Source organism: Excalfactoria chinensis, unplaced genomic scaffold, assembly GCF_039878825.1.
Source record: "Excalfactoria chinensis isolate bCotChi1 unplaced genomic scaffold, bCotChi1.hap2 Scaffold_85, whole genome shotgun sequence".
NCBI lineage: Eukaryota > Metazoa > Chordata > Aves > Galliformes > Phasianidae > Excalfactoria > Excalfactoria chinensis.
Window position 1 is genome coordinate 287,784 of NW_027315717.1, and position 19,873 is coordinate 307,656.

Here is a 19,873-nt window from a genome sequence, read left to right on the forward strand (position 1 = left end):
GCCTCGTTGCCCTTCTCTGGACCTGCTCCAGCACCTCCATGACTTTTTTGTACTGAGGTGCCCAAAACTGGACACAGTACTCGAGGTGAGGCCTCACCAATGCTGAGTACAGGGGCAGGATGACTTCCTTAGTCCTGCTCACCACACCATTCCCAACCCAAGCCAGGATGCCATTGGCCCTCTTGGCCACCTGGGCACACTGCTGGCTCATATTCAGCCCACTGTCCATCAGCACACCAAGGTCCCTTTCCGTCTGGGAGCTTTCCAGCCACACCTCCCCAAGCCTGTAGGGTTGCCTGGGGTTGTTATGACCAAAATGCAGGACCCGACACTTGTCCCTGTTGAAACTCATGCCATTAACCTTGGCCCATCGATCAAGTCTATCCAGGTCCCTCTGTAGTGCCCATCTCCCCTCAGGCAGATCAACACTCCCTCCCAGCTTAGTGTTGTCTGCAAACTTACTGAGGGTGCACTCAATCCCCTCATCCAAATCATCAATGAAGATGTTAAACAGAAGCGGCCCAAGCACCGAGCCCTGGGGGACGCCGCTTGTGACTGGCCGTCAACTGGATTCCACTCCATTGACCACAACTCTCTGGGCCCGGCCATCCAACCAGTTCTTCACCCAGCGGAGCGTGCGCCCATCCAAACCACGGGCAGCCAGCTTCTCTACCAGAATGTTATGGGGGACAGTGTCAAAGGCCTTACTGAAGTCCAGGTAGACCACGTCGACAGCTTTCCCTCATCTACTAAGAGGGTCACCGAGTCATAGAATGAAATCAGGTTAGTCAGGCAGGATCTACCATTCATAAATCCATGCTGACTAGGCCCGATCCCTTGGCTGACCTTTAGTTCATCCATGATGATACCTGAGATTATCCTTTCCATAACCTTCCCAGGCACCGAGGTGAGACTGATGGGCCTGTAGCTGCCAGGATCGTCTTTCCGGCCCTTTTTGAAGACGGGCATCACATTCAACAGCCCCCAATCCACTGGGACATCCCCAGTCAGCCAAGACTGCTGGAAAATGATGGACAGTGGTTCTGCGACCACATCCGCCAACTCCCTCAGCACTCTAGGGTGCAACCCATCCAGCCCCATGGACTTATAAACATTCAGCTTTCAAAGTATATGGATACCTATAGAGCCTTATGGATGCTTATAGAGCCTTAAGGCTGCCTATAGAGCCTTGAGGACACCTATAGAGCCTTATGGATGCCTATAGAGCCCTATGGGTACCTATAGAGCCTTAAGGATGCCTATAGAGCCCTAAGAGTACCTATAGAGCCTTGAGGATACCTATAGAGCCTTAAGGCTGCCTATAGAGCCTTGAGGATACCTTTAGAGCCTTAAGGCTGCCTATAGAGCCTTATGGATGCCTATAGAGCCTTAAGGATGCCTATAGAGCCTGATGGATGCCTATAGAGCCTTAAGGATGCCTATAGAGACTTATGGATACCTATAGAGTCTTAAGGATGCCTATAGAGCCCTATGGGTACCTATAGAGCCTTAAGGATGCCTATAGAGCCCTATGGGTACCTATAGAGCCTTGAGGATACCTATAGAGCCTTATGGATGCCTAGAGAGCCTTGAGGATACCTATAGAGCCTTAAGGATGCCTATAGAGCCCTATGGGTACCTATAGAGCCTTATGGATGCATATAGAGCCTTATGAATAACTATAGAGCCTTAAGGATGCCTATAGAGCCTTATGGATACCTATAGAGCCTTATGGATACATATAGAGCCTTATGGATAACTATAGAGCCTTAAGGATGCCTATAGAGACTTATGGATACCTATAGAGCCATACGGATGCCTATAGAGCCCCCCCCCCAATTAATCCTATAGGAGATGGGAGATGCCCCCCCCCCCCACATTATCCTATAGGAGGTGGGAGAAGCCCCTCCCCCCTATCCCCCAAAATCCCAATAAATAGACAGTAACAACACAGCTGTCCCTGTCACGTCCTTCTTACCTCACCTGGCATGACCCTCATTAATGGACACTAATTATCGGACCCTAATTAAGGGACCCTAATTCTAGAACATTGGGCCTCTATGGGTTGACCTGATGGCTGCGTGCTCATATAGGGCTCAATGGGTTGACCTGATGGCTGTGTGCTCCCATAGGGCTCTAAGGGTTGACCTGATGGCCCACATAACAGCACTCAGGTCCCCCCAAGAACTCCATAGGATCTATAAGGACCCCATGTGCATCCAGCCCCATAGATGTGCATCCAGCCCCATAGATGTGCATCCAGCTCCATAGATGTGCATCCAGCTCCATAGATGTGCATCCTGCCCCATAGATGAGCATCCAGCCCCTTAGATGTGCATCCAGCCCCATAGATGTGCATCCAGCCCTATAGATGTGCATCCAGCCCCATAGATGTGCGTCCTGCCCCATAGATGTGCATCCAGCCCCATAGATGTGCGTCCAGCCCCATAGATGTGCGTCCAGCCCCATAGATGTGCATCCAGCCCCATAGATGTGCGTCCAGCCCCATAGATGTACATCCAGCCCCATAGATCTGCTATTGCAACCAGTCCTTCCCACCCCCCGTTCGCCATGGCAGCTCCTGTCAATCAAACCCATCTCCATGACAACCGTCCCACCTCCCGTTGCCATGGCAACCGGCATCCTTCCCTCCCCTCCCTCCCCCCATTCAAACTCCTCCTTTTTAACTCGTTTTTTTTTTTTTTTTTTTTTTGCCTTTTATTGCCGCTATTCACCCCAAAATCCCTTTTCCCCCCCAACCTTTTGCCACAGACCCCAATGAGCCCCATAGGCCACCCACAGACCCCCATAGAACCCCATAGGGCCCCATAGGCCCCCATAGACTCCTATAGAACCCTATAGGTTACCATAGGCCCCCATAGACTCCCATAGACCCCCTGTAAGACCCCACAGATCCCCCCTAGTCCCCAATAGACCCCCACAGACCCCTATAGGCCCCCATAATAGCCCCATCGAATTCTATAGACCCCCATAGGGCCCCATAGGCCCCCATAGACTCCCATAGAACCCTATAGGCCCCCATAGGCCCCCATAGACTCCCATAGAACCCTATAGGCTTCCATAGGCCCCCATAGACTCCCATAGAACCCTATAGGTTACCATAGGCCCCCATAGACTCCTATAGACCCCCTATAAGACCCCACAGACCCCCCCCTAGGCCCCAATAGACCCCCACAGACCCCTATAGGTCCCCATAATAGCCCCATTGAATTCTATAGACCACCATAGAATCCCATAGGCCCCGATAGTCCCCCCATAGAACACCATAGAATCCCATAGGACCCCCATAGACCCCCCATAAGGCTCCATTGACCCCTCAGGCCCCCATAGACCCCACATAGAACCCGACAGACCCACATAGGAGCACTCAGGACCCCCATAGGCCCCTATAGACCCCCCAAAGGCCCCCCATAGGCCCTCATAGACCCTCATAGGACCTCATAGACCCACAATGGGCCTCATAGACCCCCCCATAAACCTCCATAGACCCCCATAAGCCCCCCATAGACCCCCATAGGACCCATCAGGACTCTCCAGGACCCCCATAGGAGTCAATAGGAGTTAGCCGTTGACTCCCATTGACTCCCATTGACCCCCATTGACTCCCATTGACTCCCATTGACTCCCACTGACCCCCATTGACTCCCATTGACTCCCATTGACTCCCATTGACTCCCATTGACTCCCACTGACCCCCATTGACTCCCATTGACCCTCATTGACCCTCATTGACTCCCATTGACCCCCTTTTACTCCCATTGACCCCCATTGACTCCCATTGACCCCCTTTTACTCCCATTGACCCCCATTGACTCCCATTGACTCCCATTGACCCCCTTTGACTCCCATTGAGCCCCATTGACCCCCATTGACTCCCATTGACTCCCATTGACTCCCATTGACCCCCACTGACTCCCATTGACTCCCATTGACCCCCATTGACTCCCATTGACTCCATTGACTCCAATTGACCCCCACTGACTCCCATTGACCCCCTTTGACTCTCATTGACCCTCATTGACTCCCATTGACCCTCTTTTACTCCCATTGACCCCCATTGACTCCCATTGACCCCCTTTTACTCCCATTGACCCCCATTGACTCCCATTGACTCCCATTGACCACCATTGACTCCCATTGACTCCCATTGACCCCCTTTGACTCCCATTGACTCCCATTGACCCCCATTGACTCCCATTGACCTCCATTGACTCCCATTGACTCCCATTGACCCCCATTGACTCTCATTGACCCTCCTAGACTCCCATTGACCCCCATTAACTCCCATTGACCCCCATTGATTCCCATTGACTCTCATTGACCTCCATTGACCCCCATTGACCCCCATTAACTCTCATTGATCCCCATTGACCCCCATTGACTCCCATTGACCCCCATTGACCCCCATTGACCCCCATTAACTTCCATTGACCCCCATTGATTCCCATTGACTCTCATTGACCCTCACTGACCTCCATTGACCCCCATTGACTCCCATTGACTCCCATTGACCCCCATTGACTCCCATTAACTCCCATTGACCCCCATTGACTCCCATTGACTCCCATTGACCCCCATTGACTCCCATTGACTCCCATTGACCCCCTTTGACTCCCTTTGAGCCCCATTGACCCCCATTGACTCCCATTGACTCCCATTGACTCCCATTGACCCCCACTGACTCCCATTGACTCCCATTGACCCCCATTGACTCCCATTGACTCCATTGACTCCAATTGACCCCCACTGACTCCCATTGACCCCCTTTGACTCTCATTGACCCTCATTGACTCCCATTGACCCTCTTTTACTCCCATTGACCCCCATTGACTCCCATTGACCCCCTTTTACTCCCATTGACCCCCATTGACACCCATTGACTCCCATTGACCACCATTGACTCCCATTGACTCCCATTGACCCCCTTTGACTCCCATTGACTCCCATTGACCCCCATTGACTCCCATTGACCTCCATTGACTCCCATTGACTCCCATTGACCCCCATTGACTCTCATTGACCCTCCTAGACTCCCATTGACCCCCATTAACTCCCATTGACCCCCATTGATTCCCATTGACTCTCATTGACCTCCATTGACCCCCATTGACCCCCATTAACTCTCATTGATCCCCATTGACCCCCATTGACTCCCATTGACCCCCATTGACCCCCATTGACCCCCATTAACTTCCATTGACCCCCATTGATTCCCATTGACTCTCATTGACCCTCATTGAACTCCATTGACCCCCATTGACTCCCATTAACTCCCATTGACCCCATTGACTTACATTGACACCCATTGACCCCCATTGACTCCCATTGACTCCCATTGACTCCCATTGACCCCCTTTTACTCCCATTGACCCCCATTGACTCCCATTGACCCCCATTGACTCCCATTGACCCCCTTTGACTCCCATTGCACCCCATTGACTCCCATTGACCCCCATTGACTCCCATTAAGCCCCATTGACCCCCATTGACTCCCATTGACTCCCATTGACTCCCATTGACTCCCATTGACCCCCACTGACTCCCATTGACTCCCATTGACCCCCATTGACTCCCATTGACTCCCATTGTCTCTCATTGACCTCCATTGACTTCCATTGACCTCCATTGACCCACATTGACTCCCATTGACCCCATTGACTCCAATTGACCCCCACTGACTCCCATTGACTCCCATTGACTCCCATTGACTCCCATTGACTCCCATTGACCTCCATTGACTCCCATTGACTCCCATTGACCCTCATTGACTCCCATTGACCCCATTGACTCCCATTGACTCCCATTGACCCCCATTGACTCCCATTGACCCCCATTGACTCCCACTGAACTCCCATTGACTCCCATTGACTTCCATTGACTCCCATTGACTCCCACTGACCCGCATTGACCCCCAATGACTCCCATTGACCCCCATTGACTCCCATTGACCACCATTAACTCCCATTGACTCTTATAGACTCCCATTTTCCCCCACTGACTCCCATTGACCCCATTGACTCCCATTTACCCCCATTGACTCCCATTGACTCCCATTGACTCCCATTGACTCCCATTGACTCCTATTGACCCCCACTGACTCCCATTGACCCCATTGACTCCCATTGACTCCCATTGACTCCCACTGACTCCCATTGACTCCCATTGACTCCCATTGACTCCCATTGACCCCCATTGACTCCCATTGACTCCCATTGACTCCCATTGACTCCCATTGACCCCCATTGATTCCCATTGACCTTCATTGACTCCCATTGACTCCCATTGACTTCCATTGACCCCCATTGACCCTCATTGACTCCCACTGACTCCCATTCACTCCCACTAACTCCCATTTACCCCCATTGACTCCCATTGACTCCCATTGACTCCCATTGACTCCCATTGACTCCCATTGACCCCCATTGACCCCCATTGACTCCCACTGACCCGCATTGACCCCCAATGACTTCCATTGACCCCCATTGACTCCCATTGACCCCCATTGATTCCCATTGACTCCCATTGTACCCCATTGACTCCCATTGACCCCCATTGACTCCCATTGACCCCCATTGACTCCCATTGACCCCCATTGATTCCCATTGACTCCCATTCACTCCCACTGACCTTCATTGACTCCCATTGATTCCCATTGACTCCAATTGACTCCCATTGATCCCCATTGACTCCCATTGACTCCCATTGACTTCCATTGACCCCCATTGACTCCCATTGACTCCCACTGACCCGCATTGACCCCCAATGACTCCCATTGACCCCCATTGACTCCCATTGACCCCCACTGATTCCCATTTACTCCCATTGACTCCCATGTGCAACAATCTAATCTTTTAGGCAGGTTCTCCATCCTCTCTCCACTCACATCCTCATTGATTTCCAGTGCCTGAACCCTATTGCTAGTATATTCTGCAACCTATTGCTAGATCGCAAGTGCAATTGTTTGGTACAAGACTTGAGGGCAAGTAATGGAATTGTTGAGTGGATACACTCAGTGGTGGCAAATCCATGCACCTCATTAACCCAGTTAAGGAATGAACAGGTGGAGTTTACCTTCTGGATTTGAAGCATGTCTCTTCTGCCTGGTTTGGCCAATCTGGGGAGAAGAGACTCAGTGAACCAGCACAGTGTTACCCAGGGCTGTGAGAACAGCTTAATGATTGTTGAGAACTGGTCAACTCGTGAGCCTGAGACCTGGGATCCTCCAGCCCAGGGTGGAACTTAATTGCAGCAGGTGGATGCCACAGCAACAAAAGAGAGCGGTGCAATGGTCTGTGAGTCTGCTGAGTTTCTTGGTTGACGGAAAGCACAAATAACTCAACAGCAAGTGACATATCTGGGAGATTACAGCTGGACTTTGAACCTTAAGGATCGCCAGGAAAGAAGCCATCTGCCAAAGCCCTGAGCCGCACATTGCCAAGGAACTCCATACATTCCCAGGAATGACAGGATGGTGCTGACTGCGGATGCACAGCCATGGACTGGTCGTAAAGCTCCAAACAGCTTGATGAAGTGAGTAAGGGACGGTCAGGGTGTCTGAGGACGGTGGCTGCACTGGTGCTCAATATTCAAGAAGCCTGTAAATCTACATTGGGCCAAAGGATGCCAGTTTTAATATCTCATACAGTGTTTACTGTATTGGAGGCAAAAGGGGGACATTGGCTCTCACCCCAAAGATCCCTGAAATACCAGGCCCATCCTGACAGAGCAGGATGATGTAGAAATAATTGTAACTAATATTGTCAACCCAGTATCTTTCCTTTGCGGAACACCTGGAGTACCAGTATCTCCTGACTGCTTTGAAACAACTGGAGCTGCACATTTCAGATGGTCAGTCAGACCTGAAGGACAAACCCCTAGAAGATGTAGAAGTTCCTGGTGGGTTCTATGGGTCCTAAGAGGGTCCTGATGGGTCCTATGGGGGTCCTGTTTTCTCCTAAGGCGGTCCTGATGGGTCCTATGGGAGACCTGCGTACTTCTATGGGGGTCCTGGTGGGTCCTGTGGGGTCCAAAGTGGGTTCTGACAGCTGCAGTTCTGTGAGACAAGGAGACTGTAAGGCAGTTTATGCAGTAACTGCTACTGACCAGGATCCAAGGACTATTAGCACCAACATCATCTTTGAAATCTGTAGTTCACCTATTTCAAGCTGGGGACTGGATCCTGATCCAGACGGGGAAGGAGACAAAGCTGCAGCCTGACTGGGAAGGACCGTTCCAAGTACTTCTAATGACTGAAACAGCTGTGAGGATGCCGAGAAAGGATGGACTCATACACACTGGTAAAGGCACCCACCAGCCCTGAGGCGTGGGAACTGTTGCCACAGAAAAACCTTTAAAAGAGAAGAATTAGAAGGAAATCATGACAAGTTTTTCTATATGTATATATATATATTGTACTATTATTTTAACTAACCTTTAACTTCTCCTCAGATAGGTGAATAAATTGTATATGTAAGTGGGAGAGTATTATAACCTCTATAGAACTAATGCTCACAAAAGTTTTTCCATGTTTTAACGAGGAGTATTTACTGCTGTACCCATTCGTTATCCTGATAATTATCTGGAAAATGTAAAATTTGACAGTAACACAGGGACCAACTGATAGTTTTGATGTGAATGAGGGACTCTTGTAGTGTATGGAATGATGTATGGTGGACAGCTGCCTATTGAGGCTGGACATATACACTCCTTGAAAATACCCAGAATCACAGAATGACCCGGGTTGGAAGGGACCTCAAGGATCATGTAGTTCCAACCCCCCTGCCTGGCAGGGCCACCAAACATACGCCTTTACTAGATCAGGTTGCCCAAGGCCCCGTCCAACCTGGTCTTGAACACCTCCAAGGACAGGGCATCCACAACCTTCCTGAGCAGCCTGTTCCAGGACCTAACCACTCTCCTAGTAAAGAACTTCCACCCAACATCCAACCTAAATCTTCCCTCTTTCAACTTAAAACCATTTCCCCTAGTCCTGCTATTATCAGCCCTTTCGAAGAGTTTGCTCCCCTCCTGGGAGTAAGTTCCCTTCAGGTATTGAAAGGCTGCAATGAGGTCACCCCGCAACCTTCTCTTCTCCAGGCTGAACAAACCCAACTCCTTCATCCTGTCCTCATAGGGGAGGTGCTCCAGCCCCCTGATCATCTTCGTGGCCCTCCTCTGGACCCTTTCCAACAGCTCCACATCTTTCTTGTACTGAGGGCTCCATACCTGGACACAGTACTCCAGATGGGGCCTCACAAGAGTCAAGAAGAGAGGTTCAACCACCTTCCTATCCCTGCTGACCACCCCTCTCCTGATGGAGCCCAGGATCCCATTTGCCTTCCGGGCTGCCAGAGTGCACTGCTGGCTCATGTTGAGTCTCTCGTCCATCAGGACCCCCAGGTCATTCTCTGCCGAGCTGCTCTCAAGGACTTCTGCTCCCAGCCTGCACAGTTGCCTGAGGTTCTTCCGGCCCAAGTGCAAAACCTTGCACTTTGTTGTGTTGAACCTCATTAGGTTCACCCGAGCCCAGCTTTCCAGTCTGTTGAGGTCTCTCTGGATGGCATCCCTTCCTTCCATCGTATCAACTGTGCCACTCAGCTTGGTGTCGTCAGCAAACTTGCTGAGGGTGCACTCAATTCCCTCATCGATGTCATTAATAAAGATGCTAAAGAGCACCAGTCCCAAGATGGACACTTGGGGGACACCGCTCGTTACCGGCCTCCACCTGGACATAGAGCCATTAACCACCACACTCTGTCTGCGGCCTTTCAACCTATTTCTTATCCATCGAGTTGTCCACCCATCAAATCCACTTCCCTCCAATTTGGAGATGAGGATGTGGTGGGGGGCCATGTCAGAGGCCTTGCTAACGTCCAGGTACATGACATCGGTCGCCTTCCCTTCGTCCACCATAGCTGTCATTCCATCACAGAAGGTCACAGGATTAGTTAAGCATGACCTTCCCCTGGTGAAGCCGTGCTGGCTGTCTCGGATCACATTCTCATTCTTTATGTGATTGAGCATGTTGTCCAGGAGGATCTGTTCCATGATCTTCCCAGGCACGGAGGTGAGACTCACCGGCCTGTAGTTCCCCGGGTCCTCCCTGCTCACCTTCTTGTATATGGGAGTGACGTGACCCTTCCTCCAGTCATCCAGGTCCTCACCTGACAGCCACAACTTCTCAAATATGATGGAGAGCGGCTCGGCAACCACCTCAGCCAGCTCCTTCAGGACCCTGGGATGCACGCCATCTGGCCCCATAGACTTGTACACATTCAGTCTAAGGAGGCACTCTCGGACTTGCTCTGCCCTTACAGTGGGGAGGGATTTACCTCCTTGGTCCCCACATAGAGGTCTGGGGATGCAGGTCTTAGGGACATGAAAAAGACTAGAATCCTGGCCACCAATGAAGACCGAGGTGAATAACTCATTCAACACCTCAGCTTTCTCTTCATCTGTTGAAGCCAGTTCTCCTTCTAAATTTACCAAAGTAGGTACACCTGTTTTGGCCCGTCTCTTCTGGCCAATGTACCTGTAGAAGGTTTTCTTATTGTTTTTCACATCCCTTGCCAAGTTCAGTTCTGCCTGCGCCTTGGCCTCCCTGATCCAACGTCTGCAAGTCTGGACGGCATCCCTGTATTCTTCTGAGGTGACACAGCCTTGTTTCCAGAGCTTGTACACCCCTTTCTTCGCCCTCAGTTCTCTCAGCAGGTCCTTGCTGAGCCATGCCGGTTTCCTACCTTTCTTATTCAGTGGAGCCCACTTTCTTATTCAGTGGAATGGAGACCTCTTGTGCTTCCAGGAGGGCATCCTTGAAGAGCAGCCAGCTCTCCTCAACATCCTTGTCTTTGAGGGCAGCACGCCAGGGGATCTTGGCTAGCAGTCCATTGAGTAGCTTGAAGTCTGCTCTTCTAAAGTTCAGTGTCCTGATCCTGCTCTTTGCCAGGCCCACATCGCTTGAGATTACAACTTGTCAAGTCCTTCAATGTAATTCCATCAATCCCTTCCTATCTCTGTCTAACTCATTTCTTGTACAGTTATTCCCTGTGAATGTCAAACCTCAATAGAAGCAGTTTGGACATGACATGCAGTAGATCAGTGTGTTTTACCGTTCATTCAATTGCATCACCTTTCCTACTGTTTGTTGGCAAAAAAAAAAAAAAAAAAAAAAAAAAAAAAAAAAAAAAAAAAAGAGAATTCTTTCCTTGCCCGTTTGCAGCTGATTCTCTGAGGAAAGCCAGTTGGAGTTGCTGCAAAGGAGACTTAACACTGAGCGGGTAACTGCAGAGGAGAAGGGTGATGTGAGGAAAAGTGATGCAAGTCCCATGGGGCCAATGTGAGTAGAAACGGGGTGGGGGTGTTGAGAAGAACATTTGTCGACACAGAATAGAACGCATTGGGGACATCCTGGATTGATACCAGTTGCACAGTGCTGCTTTAAAACTTGTTTATACCCAGCTCTAAATAAATAGACAGTAAATGTCTGCTGGATTCTTCCTCTTTAAGATCTCTCCAGGTACCCCTCCATTTTGCTGCACAAGTTCTGAAAACTTGAAGAAGATAACAGGAAGGCACAAGGCACAGGAGGCTCTTCAGATTATAATGAGCCCCAGGGTGCATTTGATGCTGAGTCCATCAACCTCCAGTGCAGAGAGAAGTTTGCACAGAGTGCTCAGCAAGACAAAGTCAGAAGTAACAGTGAACTTTCTTGGAGTATTAATGGGCCCACTGAGGAACATTAACAAGCAAGCTTCCCAAGGGACTAGTTAGAGAAGATAATTGGAAGATATGACTACAGGCAATGAAAGGCACTGGCATGGTGGCCTAGATGCTTAGAAACCCCTTCTTTGTCTTATGAAGCAGAAAGGCCAAGCCCTGATCCCCAGACCCTTGGTAGAGAGAACCTCATGCTGACTAAGGATCCTTCCTGGGGCAGTGGGTTGGAGGTCAGTATGATGTTAAATGAAAGACATGGGACAGAAGATCCCAGGCTCTGCATGGGCTGCAGGGACACTGTGAGGTTCATGTCCCATCTGTGCCCCGTGTCTCATCGCAGGCTGTGGGATGTGAGAAGGGCCCAGTCTGAACAAGCAGTCAATCCCAATGAAACTCTGAACTTCAGATCTCTCAGTTCCAGTGCCTTCCTTTGCACACCCTACCTTGGTTTTACGTCCTTTATGTTCTGTGGTGCCCAGAAGTGCACCCAGTGCTCCAGGTGAGGCAGCAGCAGTGCAGAGCAGACAGGGACAATCCTTTCCCTCACTGACCTGGTAATACCTTGCTTGATGCACTCCAATGGACCGCTGAGCTTCCTGGGTGCCTGGGCACACTGCTGACTCATGTTCAATTTGATGCTGACCAGGAACCCAATCTTTTCAGTCAGACCACTCTCCAGTGTCCTATATCCAGTCAGTGTGTATGTCCAGGGTTGCTCCTACCCAGGTGCACAATCAGGCACTTGTTCTTGTTATGCTTTATGCACTTGGTGCTTAGGAACAACTGGTACCCACTTCTCTGACTTGTCCACATCTCTCTGCAAGTCCTCTCCACCCTCACTGGACGCAACAGCACCTCCAATCAGCAAATTTGCTCAGAACAACTCCAAGTCCTGCATGCAGGTCATCTGCAAAAACATGAAAGAGAAGTGGCCCTAAAATGGAGCCCTAAGGAACCCTGATAGTGACCATCTACCTGCCCGATGGATCCCATTGACTGTAATCCTTTGGGACTGACCTGTTGGCCAACTGCTCACCCACTACGTTCTGTTTCTGTCTAGCTGCATGCAGGACATTCTGTCTAGAAGGATGCGGTGAGAAATAGTATCAAAAGCTCTACTGAATTCCTCAAGGATTTCATCCATTTTCAACTGGATTACCTTGGTCAGCTAAATGGATAACCGTGTCAGAAAAGGATTTGAAGTTAAACAGGACCATCCCCTCGTGAACTTGTGTTGGCTGCGACCAATGACAGAATTGTCCTTCAGCTGTTTTTCCATAACTCCCATCATCATTGCCTCCATAATTTTACCAGGCACTGGAGTGAGACTGACAGGTCCATAATTGCCCATGTCATCATTCTTGCTCTTCCTTACAAGGAGACAACATTTACCAGCTTCCTGTCAGTGGGCATGACCCCAGACTTATTTAGTTGCAAGTGAAATGAGAGCCCAGAGCAAATTAAGGTGTCATCAGTGCAAGAACGTACATGTGCCATAGCTTTGCAATGCCTTGAACTCCAGAGTATGCCACAGATGGAGCAGAGAGGAAAGCCTGCCTCTTCTGTTGTGACCTCCTCCATTTGGTAAGCAGAATAACACTACATGATACATGGGGTCTGTGTCTCTTCTCTGCTCTTCTCTGCTCTGCTCTTCTCACAGAAGAGTGGTGCTGGGGGTTGCTCTCATGTCAGTGCAGATAAACTCACTTTCCCTTTAACTCCTTTTCCTCTGTAAACTATTCCACTATTTGTACCCTCATTTACACTTCCACACACCCTCAAGTACACTTCCATATGCCATCAACAATTACACTTTCTTATAACATCAAAACAGTTTGTCAAACAATACTGTTTTTTAGATCCATATACACCCTTACTACCATATAACTTTTCCATTAACAGTCTGTATTATTCAGTTATAAACACCAGAACCAGCACAGATTGGCCCACCTCTCTCACACAGTTCCTTGCAAGAAGAACGTAGTATTACATAAATTGGTTGACACTCATTAAAAAAGAAAAATAAAAAAGATTTATTTATTTATTTTTAAAGTATGTTATGAATAGAAGGAAGACTAGGGAGACTGTGGGTCCCCTACTAAGTGAGGGGAGTATTCTGGTAACAGGGGATGCTGAGACGCTGGAGATACTGAAGGCATTCTTTGCTTCTGTCTTCAGTGTAAAAGATCTCCCTCAGGAATCCCAGAGCCTGGAGCTTAGTGAGAGGGTCTGAGGAATGGAAGGATTGCCTTTAGTCAGGGATGAGGTGGTCCATGAGTGCCTAGGCAGCACTAAGGTCCTTAAAGCCATGGAACCTGATGAAGTGCATCCGTGAGTGCTGAGGGAGATGGCAGATGTGATTGCTGAACCCCGCTCTGTAATCTTTGAGAGGTCTTGGAGAATGGGGGAGGTGCCAGAGGACTGGAGGATAGCCAGTGTCACTCCGGTCTTCTCAAAGGGCAAGAAGGAAGATCTGGGTTATTACAGGCTAGGCCGCCTCACCTCAGTCCCTGGAAAGGTGATGGAACAGCTTGTGCTGGATGCCATCTCCAGACAGCTGGAAGAAAGGGAGGTTACCAGGAGTAGTCAGCATGGGTCCAGCAAGAGGAGGTCATGCTTGACCAACCTCGTCGCCTTCTATGACTTTTTCCATGGCCTGGTTGATGGGAGGAAAGCAGTGGCTGTCATCTACCTTGAATTCAGCAAGGCTTTTGATACTGTCTCCCATGACATCCTTATAACAAAGCCTAAGAAGTGTGGGATAGATGAGTGGACAGTGAGGTGGGTTGAGAACTGGCTGACTGGCAGAACACTGAGGGTCGTCACTGGTGGTGCAGAGTCCGGTTAGGGACCTGTAAGTAGTGGTGTTCCCCAGGGGTTGGTGCTGGGTCTGGTCTTGTTCAACATCTTTATCAGTGTACTTGACAAGGGGATAATGGCCACCCTCAGCAAGTTTGTTGATGATATGAAATTGGACAGATTGGCTGACACGCCTGAAGGCTGTGCTGCCATTCAGCATGACCTGGACAGGCAGGAAAGCTGGGCGTTAAGAAACCAGATGTGGTTTAACTAAAGCCAGCGTAAAGTCTTGCACCTAGGGAGGAATAATTGCATGCACCAGGACAGGCTGGGGGATGAGTAGCAGGAGAGAAGCTCAGCAGAGATTGACCTGGGTATCCTGATGGACAACAGGTTGGCTATGAGCCAGCAGTGTGCCCTAGTGGCCAAAAAGTCCAATGGCATTCTGGGGTGTATGAAAAAGAGCGTGGCCAGCAGGTTGAGGGAGTTGATCCTTCGCCTCTACTCTGCCCTGGTAAGGCCTCATCTGGAGTACTGTGTCCAGTTCTGGGCTCACCAGTACAAAAAGTCAGGGATCTCTTGGAAAGAGTTCAGCAGAGTGCCACAAAGATGGTGAAGGGCCTGGAGCATCTCCCGTATGAAGAAAGGCTAAGTGAGCTGGGTCTGTTTAGCCTTGAGAAAAGAAGACTGAGAGGGGACCTGATCCAGGTCTATAAATATCTGAGGTGTGGGGTCAAAGTGGAGAGACCAGGCTCTTTTCAGCAGTTTGTGGAGACAGGACATGGGGAAACTCGGTCATAAGATGTTCTACACGAATGTGTGCAAGAACTTCTTTATGGTAAGGTTGATGGAGCACTGGAACAGGCTGCTCCAGGGTGTTGTGGAGTCTCCATCTCTGGAGATATTCGAGACCCGCCTGGAGGCCTTGTGTCAGCCTACCTGGTGTAGGGAACCTGCTGTGGCGGAGGGGGTTGAGCTGCCCCGTAGGGCCCCTGGCCCAAAAATAGAAAGGAAAAGGGGAATGGGAAAAGAGAACAGCGGCGGCAATCTAAGGAGGAAAACTTATTTTACTAAAAATGATATCGGAATACAAGATAACACAATATAATACAATATGATTGAGGTAAATAAATCAAACAAAACAGAGAGAGAAAGTGCCCAAAAACCGAGAGGCCTACTGTGAACTCTAGGCAACACGGCTGGAACACTTCCCACTCTCCATGAGTCTGAGAGGGAGAGAGCTCCAGCCTGGGAGCAAGATTATATACGTCCTCCTCCCATGACTTATCTCTGGCCACGAAGTCGTCTGGGATACGTAGATTTCTTCTGAGAGCTGAGTATTTGGGACGTTGTTATTCCACGGAACTGGAGTATGAACCTTTTAATGACCCATACTGCACATGATGTTATGATGTGGAATATTGACAGCAACATTACAAAACCATGACAACAGGGGCAACTGACACTGATACTGATGCCTGCTGTGATTGACCAAGATCCACTTGGAGGTTTCCCGTTTTGGTTTGGGTCAATTTTTGAAACTCTCTCCACAGTAGTATTATATAGAGTTCAGTAAGCATAAGCTAAGGCCCAGAGTCGACATTCCTCCTCAGATCCTTCTGAGCTGCACCATCCCTTACTCAGATACTTGTTTCATTTCTCAGGGTCCCACGGCTGTTCAAAAGTAAAATCCCATGACACTGGGTGTCCACACACTACTAAGCTCTCTCCTAAACCTCTCCATATTCTGCACCACTCAGCATTCTCCAGTTTTGGGGAAGGCTTCCCCCACAGAATGTAAATGACAGTTTCAAGGAATGCATTCAGAGAGACTGACAGCATGGTACCTAAGCTGGCACCCTAAGCATGCATAAGGAACTGGGATGAGCACCTGGAGACCAGTCCAAACACTGTATTGTCAGTTACATGAACTAGGATGGACAGGGACCAGGCAGGTATCTCCATCCATGCCCTTAATTGATTATAGGTATGTGCAACTCTGACGCAGAACATGAGGAGCCAGGGCAGAGAGCGGCTGGAATCCAGTCCGGAGTCCCACCCTGCTTCCTCTTCACACCAAGTCCTCCAGGGATGCTAAGCCCACACACACACCCCCCGCCAGGAACCCAAAATGCCCCAAATGGTGGTAACACAGAAAGAGGATATTAAATCCTTGAGTGCCACTCTTCTGCATGATGTTCTGTTGTGGAATACCGACAACAGAAATCACAACACCACCACACAGAGGCACTGACAGACGTGAACCTCAAAGCACAGACCCCAGCCAGGAGCCCAGTGATGGCCCATCAGCTGTTGCAGGATGAAGTCACCACACAGTGTGATGAACAGCCGTGTGCTTCCTGCTGGACTGTGGGATTCTGAGAACATCCGACCTCGACAGCTCCAGAAATGTCTCACAAGAAGGAGGACAGACAGAGTCACTGCACGTCCTTTATTCTGTTAAGGTTCACAGAGAGCCTGGTTCATTATCTACAGTGCATCAGGGCTACACTATGAAGTTACAAGTTAAAGAGGAACTGTTTTGAGTAATGATGTTTTAGTGAAAAATATTACAGTATTAAAAAAAAAAAAAAAAAAAAAAAAAAAAAAAAAAAAAAAAGAATAAGATTTACTACATTACAGTTACAAAAGTTGATCAAAAGAAAACCAAGAGTTTGCACCAGTAAGAAGCTGCATTTCATGTCATGAATTCCAAAAGACGGGCAGTCGAATGTTTGTGAAACACATTTGGTAATCACTTTCCATACTGCATCCTTGACTTTCTGGTTCCTCATGCTGTAGATGAGGGGATTCACTGCTGGAGGCACCACTGAGTACAGAACTGCCACCATCAGATCCATGGGGCTTCAGGTAGGCATAAAAGAGAGTACTGAGAAACAGGGAGACCACAGCCAGGTGAGGGAGGCACGTGGAGAAGGCTTTGTGCCGTCCCTGCTCTGAAGTCATCCTCATCAAGGCAAGGAAGATCTGCACATAGGACACCACTACGAAAACAAAGCACCCAAAGACTAAACTGGCACTAAAAATGACAAGCACAACTTCCCTGAGGTAGGAGGCTGGGAGGTGCACTGTGCCAGGAGGTACAGCCCTGTGGCCGCTCCAACCCCTCCAATGAGCCCAGTGGCTGCTCCAACTTTGTCACAGGTCCTGTGGTGATTCCAGCTCTGGCAATGAGCTCTGCAATTGCTCCAACTCCTGCAACAACCCGACAGCCCTTTCAGCTCCTACAGTGAACCCTGAGGCTGTTAAGACCCCTGCAACAAGTCCTGGACTTGCAATAGATATGCATACGTGTCAGTATCTATGCATATCTGTTTGCAACTGCATCTGTTGCATACATTTGAAAATATAATAAGTATATTATATATGTATAAATACATTTGCTATAATTATTATCCATTTTCTCTTTATCTCAACCCATAAACTTTAAACCACAGCACTGCCCTGAGTCGCTTACAGATCTCCTTGGCACTCTTGAAACTGACCTGGTCACGCAGTGAAGAGCACCAAAAGATCTTGTGGCCTTCTCAGGGAGCAGCTCCTGAGGTATATTCCTTACACCAACTTTGGAAGAGGCCTCCAGTTCTCTGGTCCTGCTCTGAATGGGCCCTCTTGTTACAGCAGTGCCTGCAAGGAGACCAGCTCTGACACAGCTGTTTATACTGCCGGCTACTGACTGAAGTCCTGGAGTGCTGCTGTGGAAACAACAGGACTGTCATGAGACACACAAGACCTTCAGGCCTGCACAAATGAGAGGACTTGAGAGCATTGTGGTAGTGTAAATGGGGCAGGAATGAAAAGAGCACGTCGTGCTGCTGTCAGTGGCAGTACCTCCCCCAGAACCAGACAAGGCAGGAAGAGAGAAGAGCTAAGGAAAGTCTATATTGAAAGATTTTATTTACCTCTTAACCTATTCGGGGAATCTGGTTCCATGTTTACATGAGCTCTTGGAGTGAGAAAACGGAAATTGGGTGGGAAAGAAGTGAAATAAATTTTTATTTATATGTTCAATGACATTTTTTGTGGGTTGCTATATCAAACACAATCAAACAGTCAAAGACGCATAAAACATAAAGAACCATCACTGGGAATCATGTGAGGAAGATGTGCAATTTATTGAAGCTGGAACAGTGCGTATTGCAACACCTTCATGAGAGCGTGCTTGATCTCCCTGTTCCTCATGCTGTAGATAATAGGGTTCAGTGTTGGAGGAACCACTGAGTACAGAAGTGCCATTGTCAGATCCAGGAGTGGGGAGGAAATGGATGGGGGCTTCAGGTTGGCAAAAAATGCAGTGCTGAGGAAGAGGGAGACCACAGCCAGGTGAGGGAGGCACGTGGAGAAGGCTTTGTGCCTTCCCTGCTCAGAGGGCATCCCTAGCACAGCAAGGAAGATCTGCACATAGGACACCACTATGAAAACAAAGCAGCCAAAGCCTAAACTGGCACCAAAAAAGAGAAGCACAACTTCCCTGAGGTAGGAGGCTGAGCAGGAGAGCTTGAGGATCTGGGGGATTTCACAGAAAAACTGGTTGACAACATTGCCTTGGCAGAGAGGCAGTGAAAACGTACTGGCAGTGTGCAGCAGGGAATAGAGAAGCCCAGTGCCCCAGGCAGCTGCTGCCATGGTGGCACAAGCTCTGCTGTCCATCAAGGTCCCGTAGTGCAGGGGCTTGCAGATGGCAACGTAGCGGTCATAGGACATGATGGTGAGAAGGGAAAACTCTGCTGAGATGAAGAAGAGAAAGAAAAAAACCTGTGCAGCACATCCTGTGTAGGAGATGGCCCTGGTGTCCCAGAGGGCGTTGGCCATGGCTCTGGGGAGAGTGGTGGAGATGCAGCCCAGGTCGAGGAGGGCCAGGTTGAGCAGGAAGAAGTACATGGGGGTGTGCAGGCGGCGGTCGCAGGCTACGGCTGTGCTGATGAGGCCGTTGCCCAGGAGGGCAGCCAGGTAGATGCCCAGCAAGAGCCAGAAGTGCAGGAGCTGCAGCTGCCGCGTGTCTCCCAGTGGCAGCAGGAGGAACTCGCTGATGGAGCTGCTGTTGGGCATCTGCTGTTCCTGGGCTTGGAGTCCTGTTCGAAGTGCAGAAGATAATGACAAGTCCAAATCAATCTCAGAGACAGTACTGCTATACTATAAAAGTTCTCCTTTCCCTTTGGAAAATGTTCATTTAACTCCAGAATTTGAATTTACTTTTCATGAGATTCACCATATAGAAGGTTAGTGTGCTCTTCCTTTCTTCTCATTTCCTGATCACATTTCAGCCTCCTGGATATTTTCCTCTTTACTCCAGCTGCTCTTCGAGGCCCCAGCTCCA

General features: G+C 49.4%; 1 protein-coding gene across 1 annotated transcript; it reads right to left on the reverse strand.

Annotated features, from left to right (window-relative positions):
* Positions 1-15,470: 15,470 nt before the first annotated feature.
* LOC140265375 (olfactory receptor 14C36-like) lies at positions 15,471-19,605 on the reverse strand. The gene is made up of 4 exons (XM_072361290.1): positions 18,790-19,605; positions 18,265-18,268; positions 17,217-17,377; positions 15,471-15,527 (listed from the first exon to the last, which is right to left on the reverse strand). The coding sequence occupies exons 1-4, from the start codon at positions 19,603-19,605 to the stop codon at positions 15,471-15,473; spliced, it is 1,038 nt and encodes a 345-aa protein (XP_072217391.1).
* Between the last annotated feature and the right edge of the window lie 268 nt (positions 19,606-19,873).

What these genes read in the sequence shown, in the direction of transcription:
- LOC140265375 (XM_072361290.1), bottom strand. Translation starts at nt 19,605, where the DNA reads ATGCCCAACAGCAGCTCCATCAGCGAGTTCCTCCTGCTGCCACTGGGA. An exon ending in TGAAATGCAGCTTCTTACTG is followed by an intron (nt 15,528 to 17,216) that starts GTGCAAACTCTT and finishes TTTTTGGGCCAG; the next exon opens with GGGCCCTACGGGGCAGCTCA.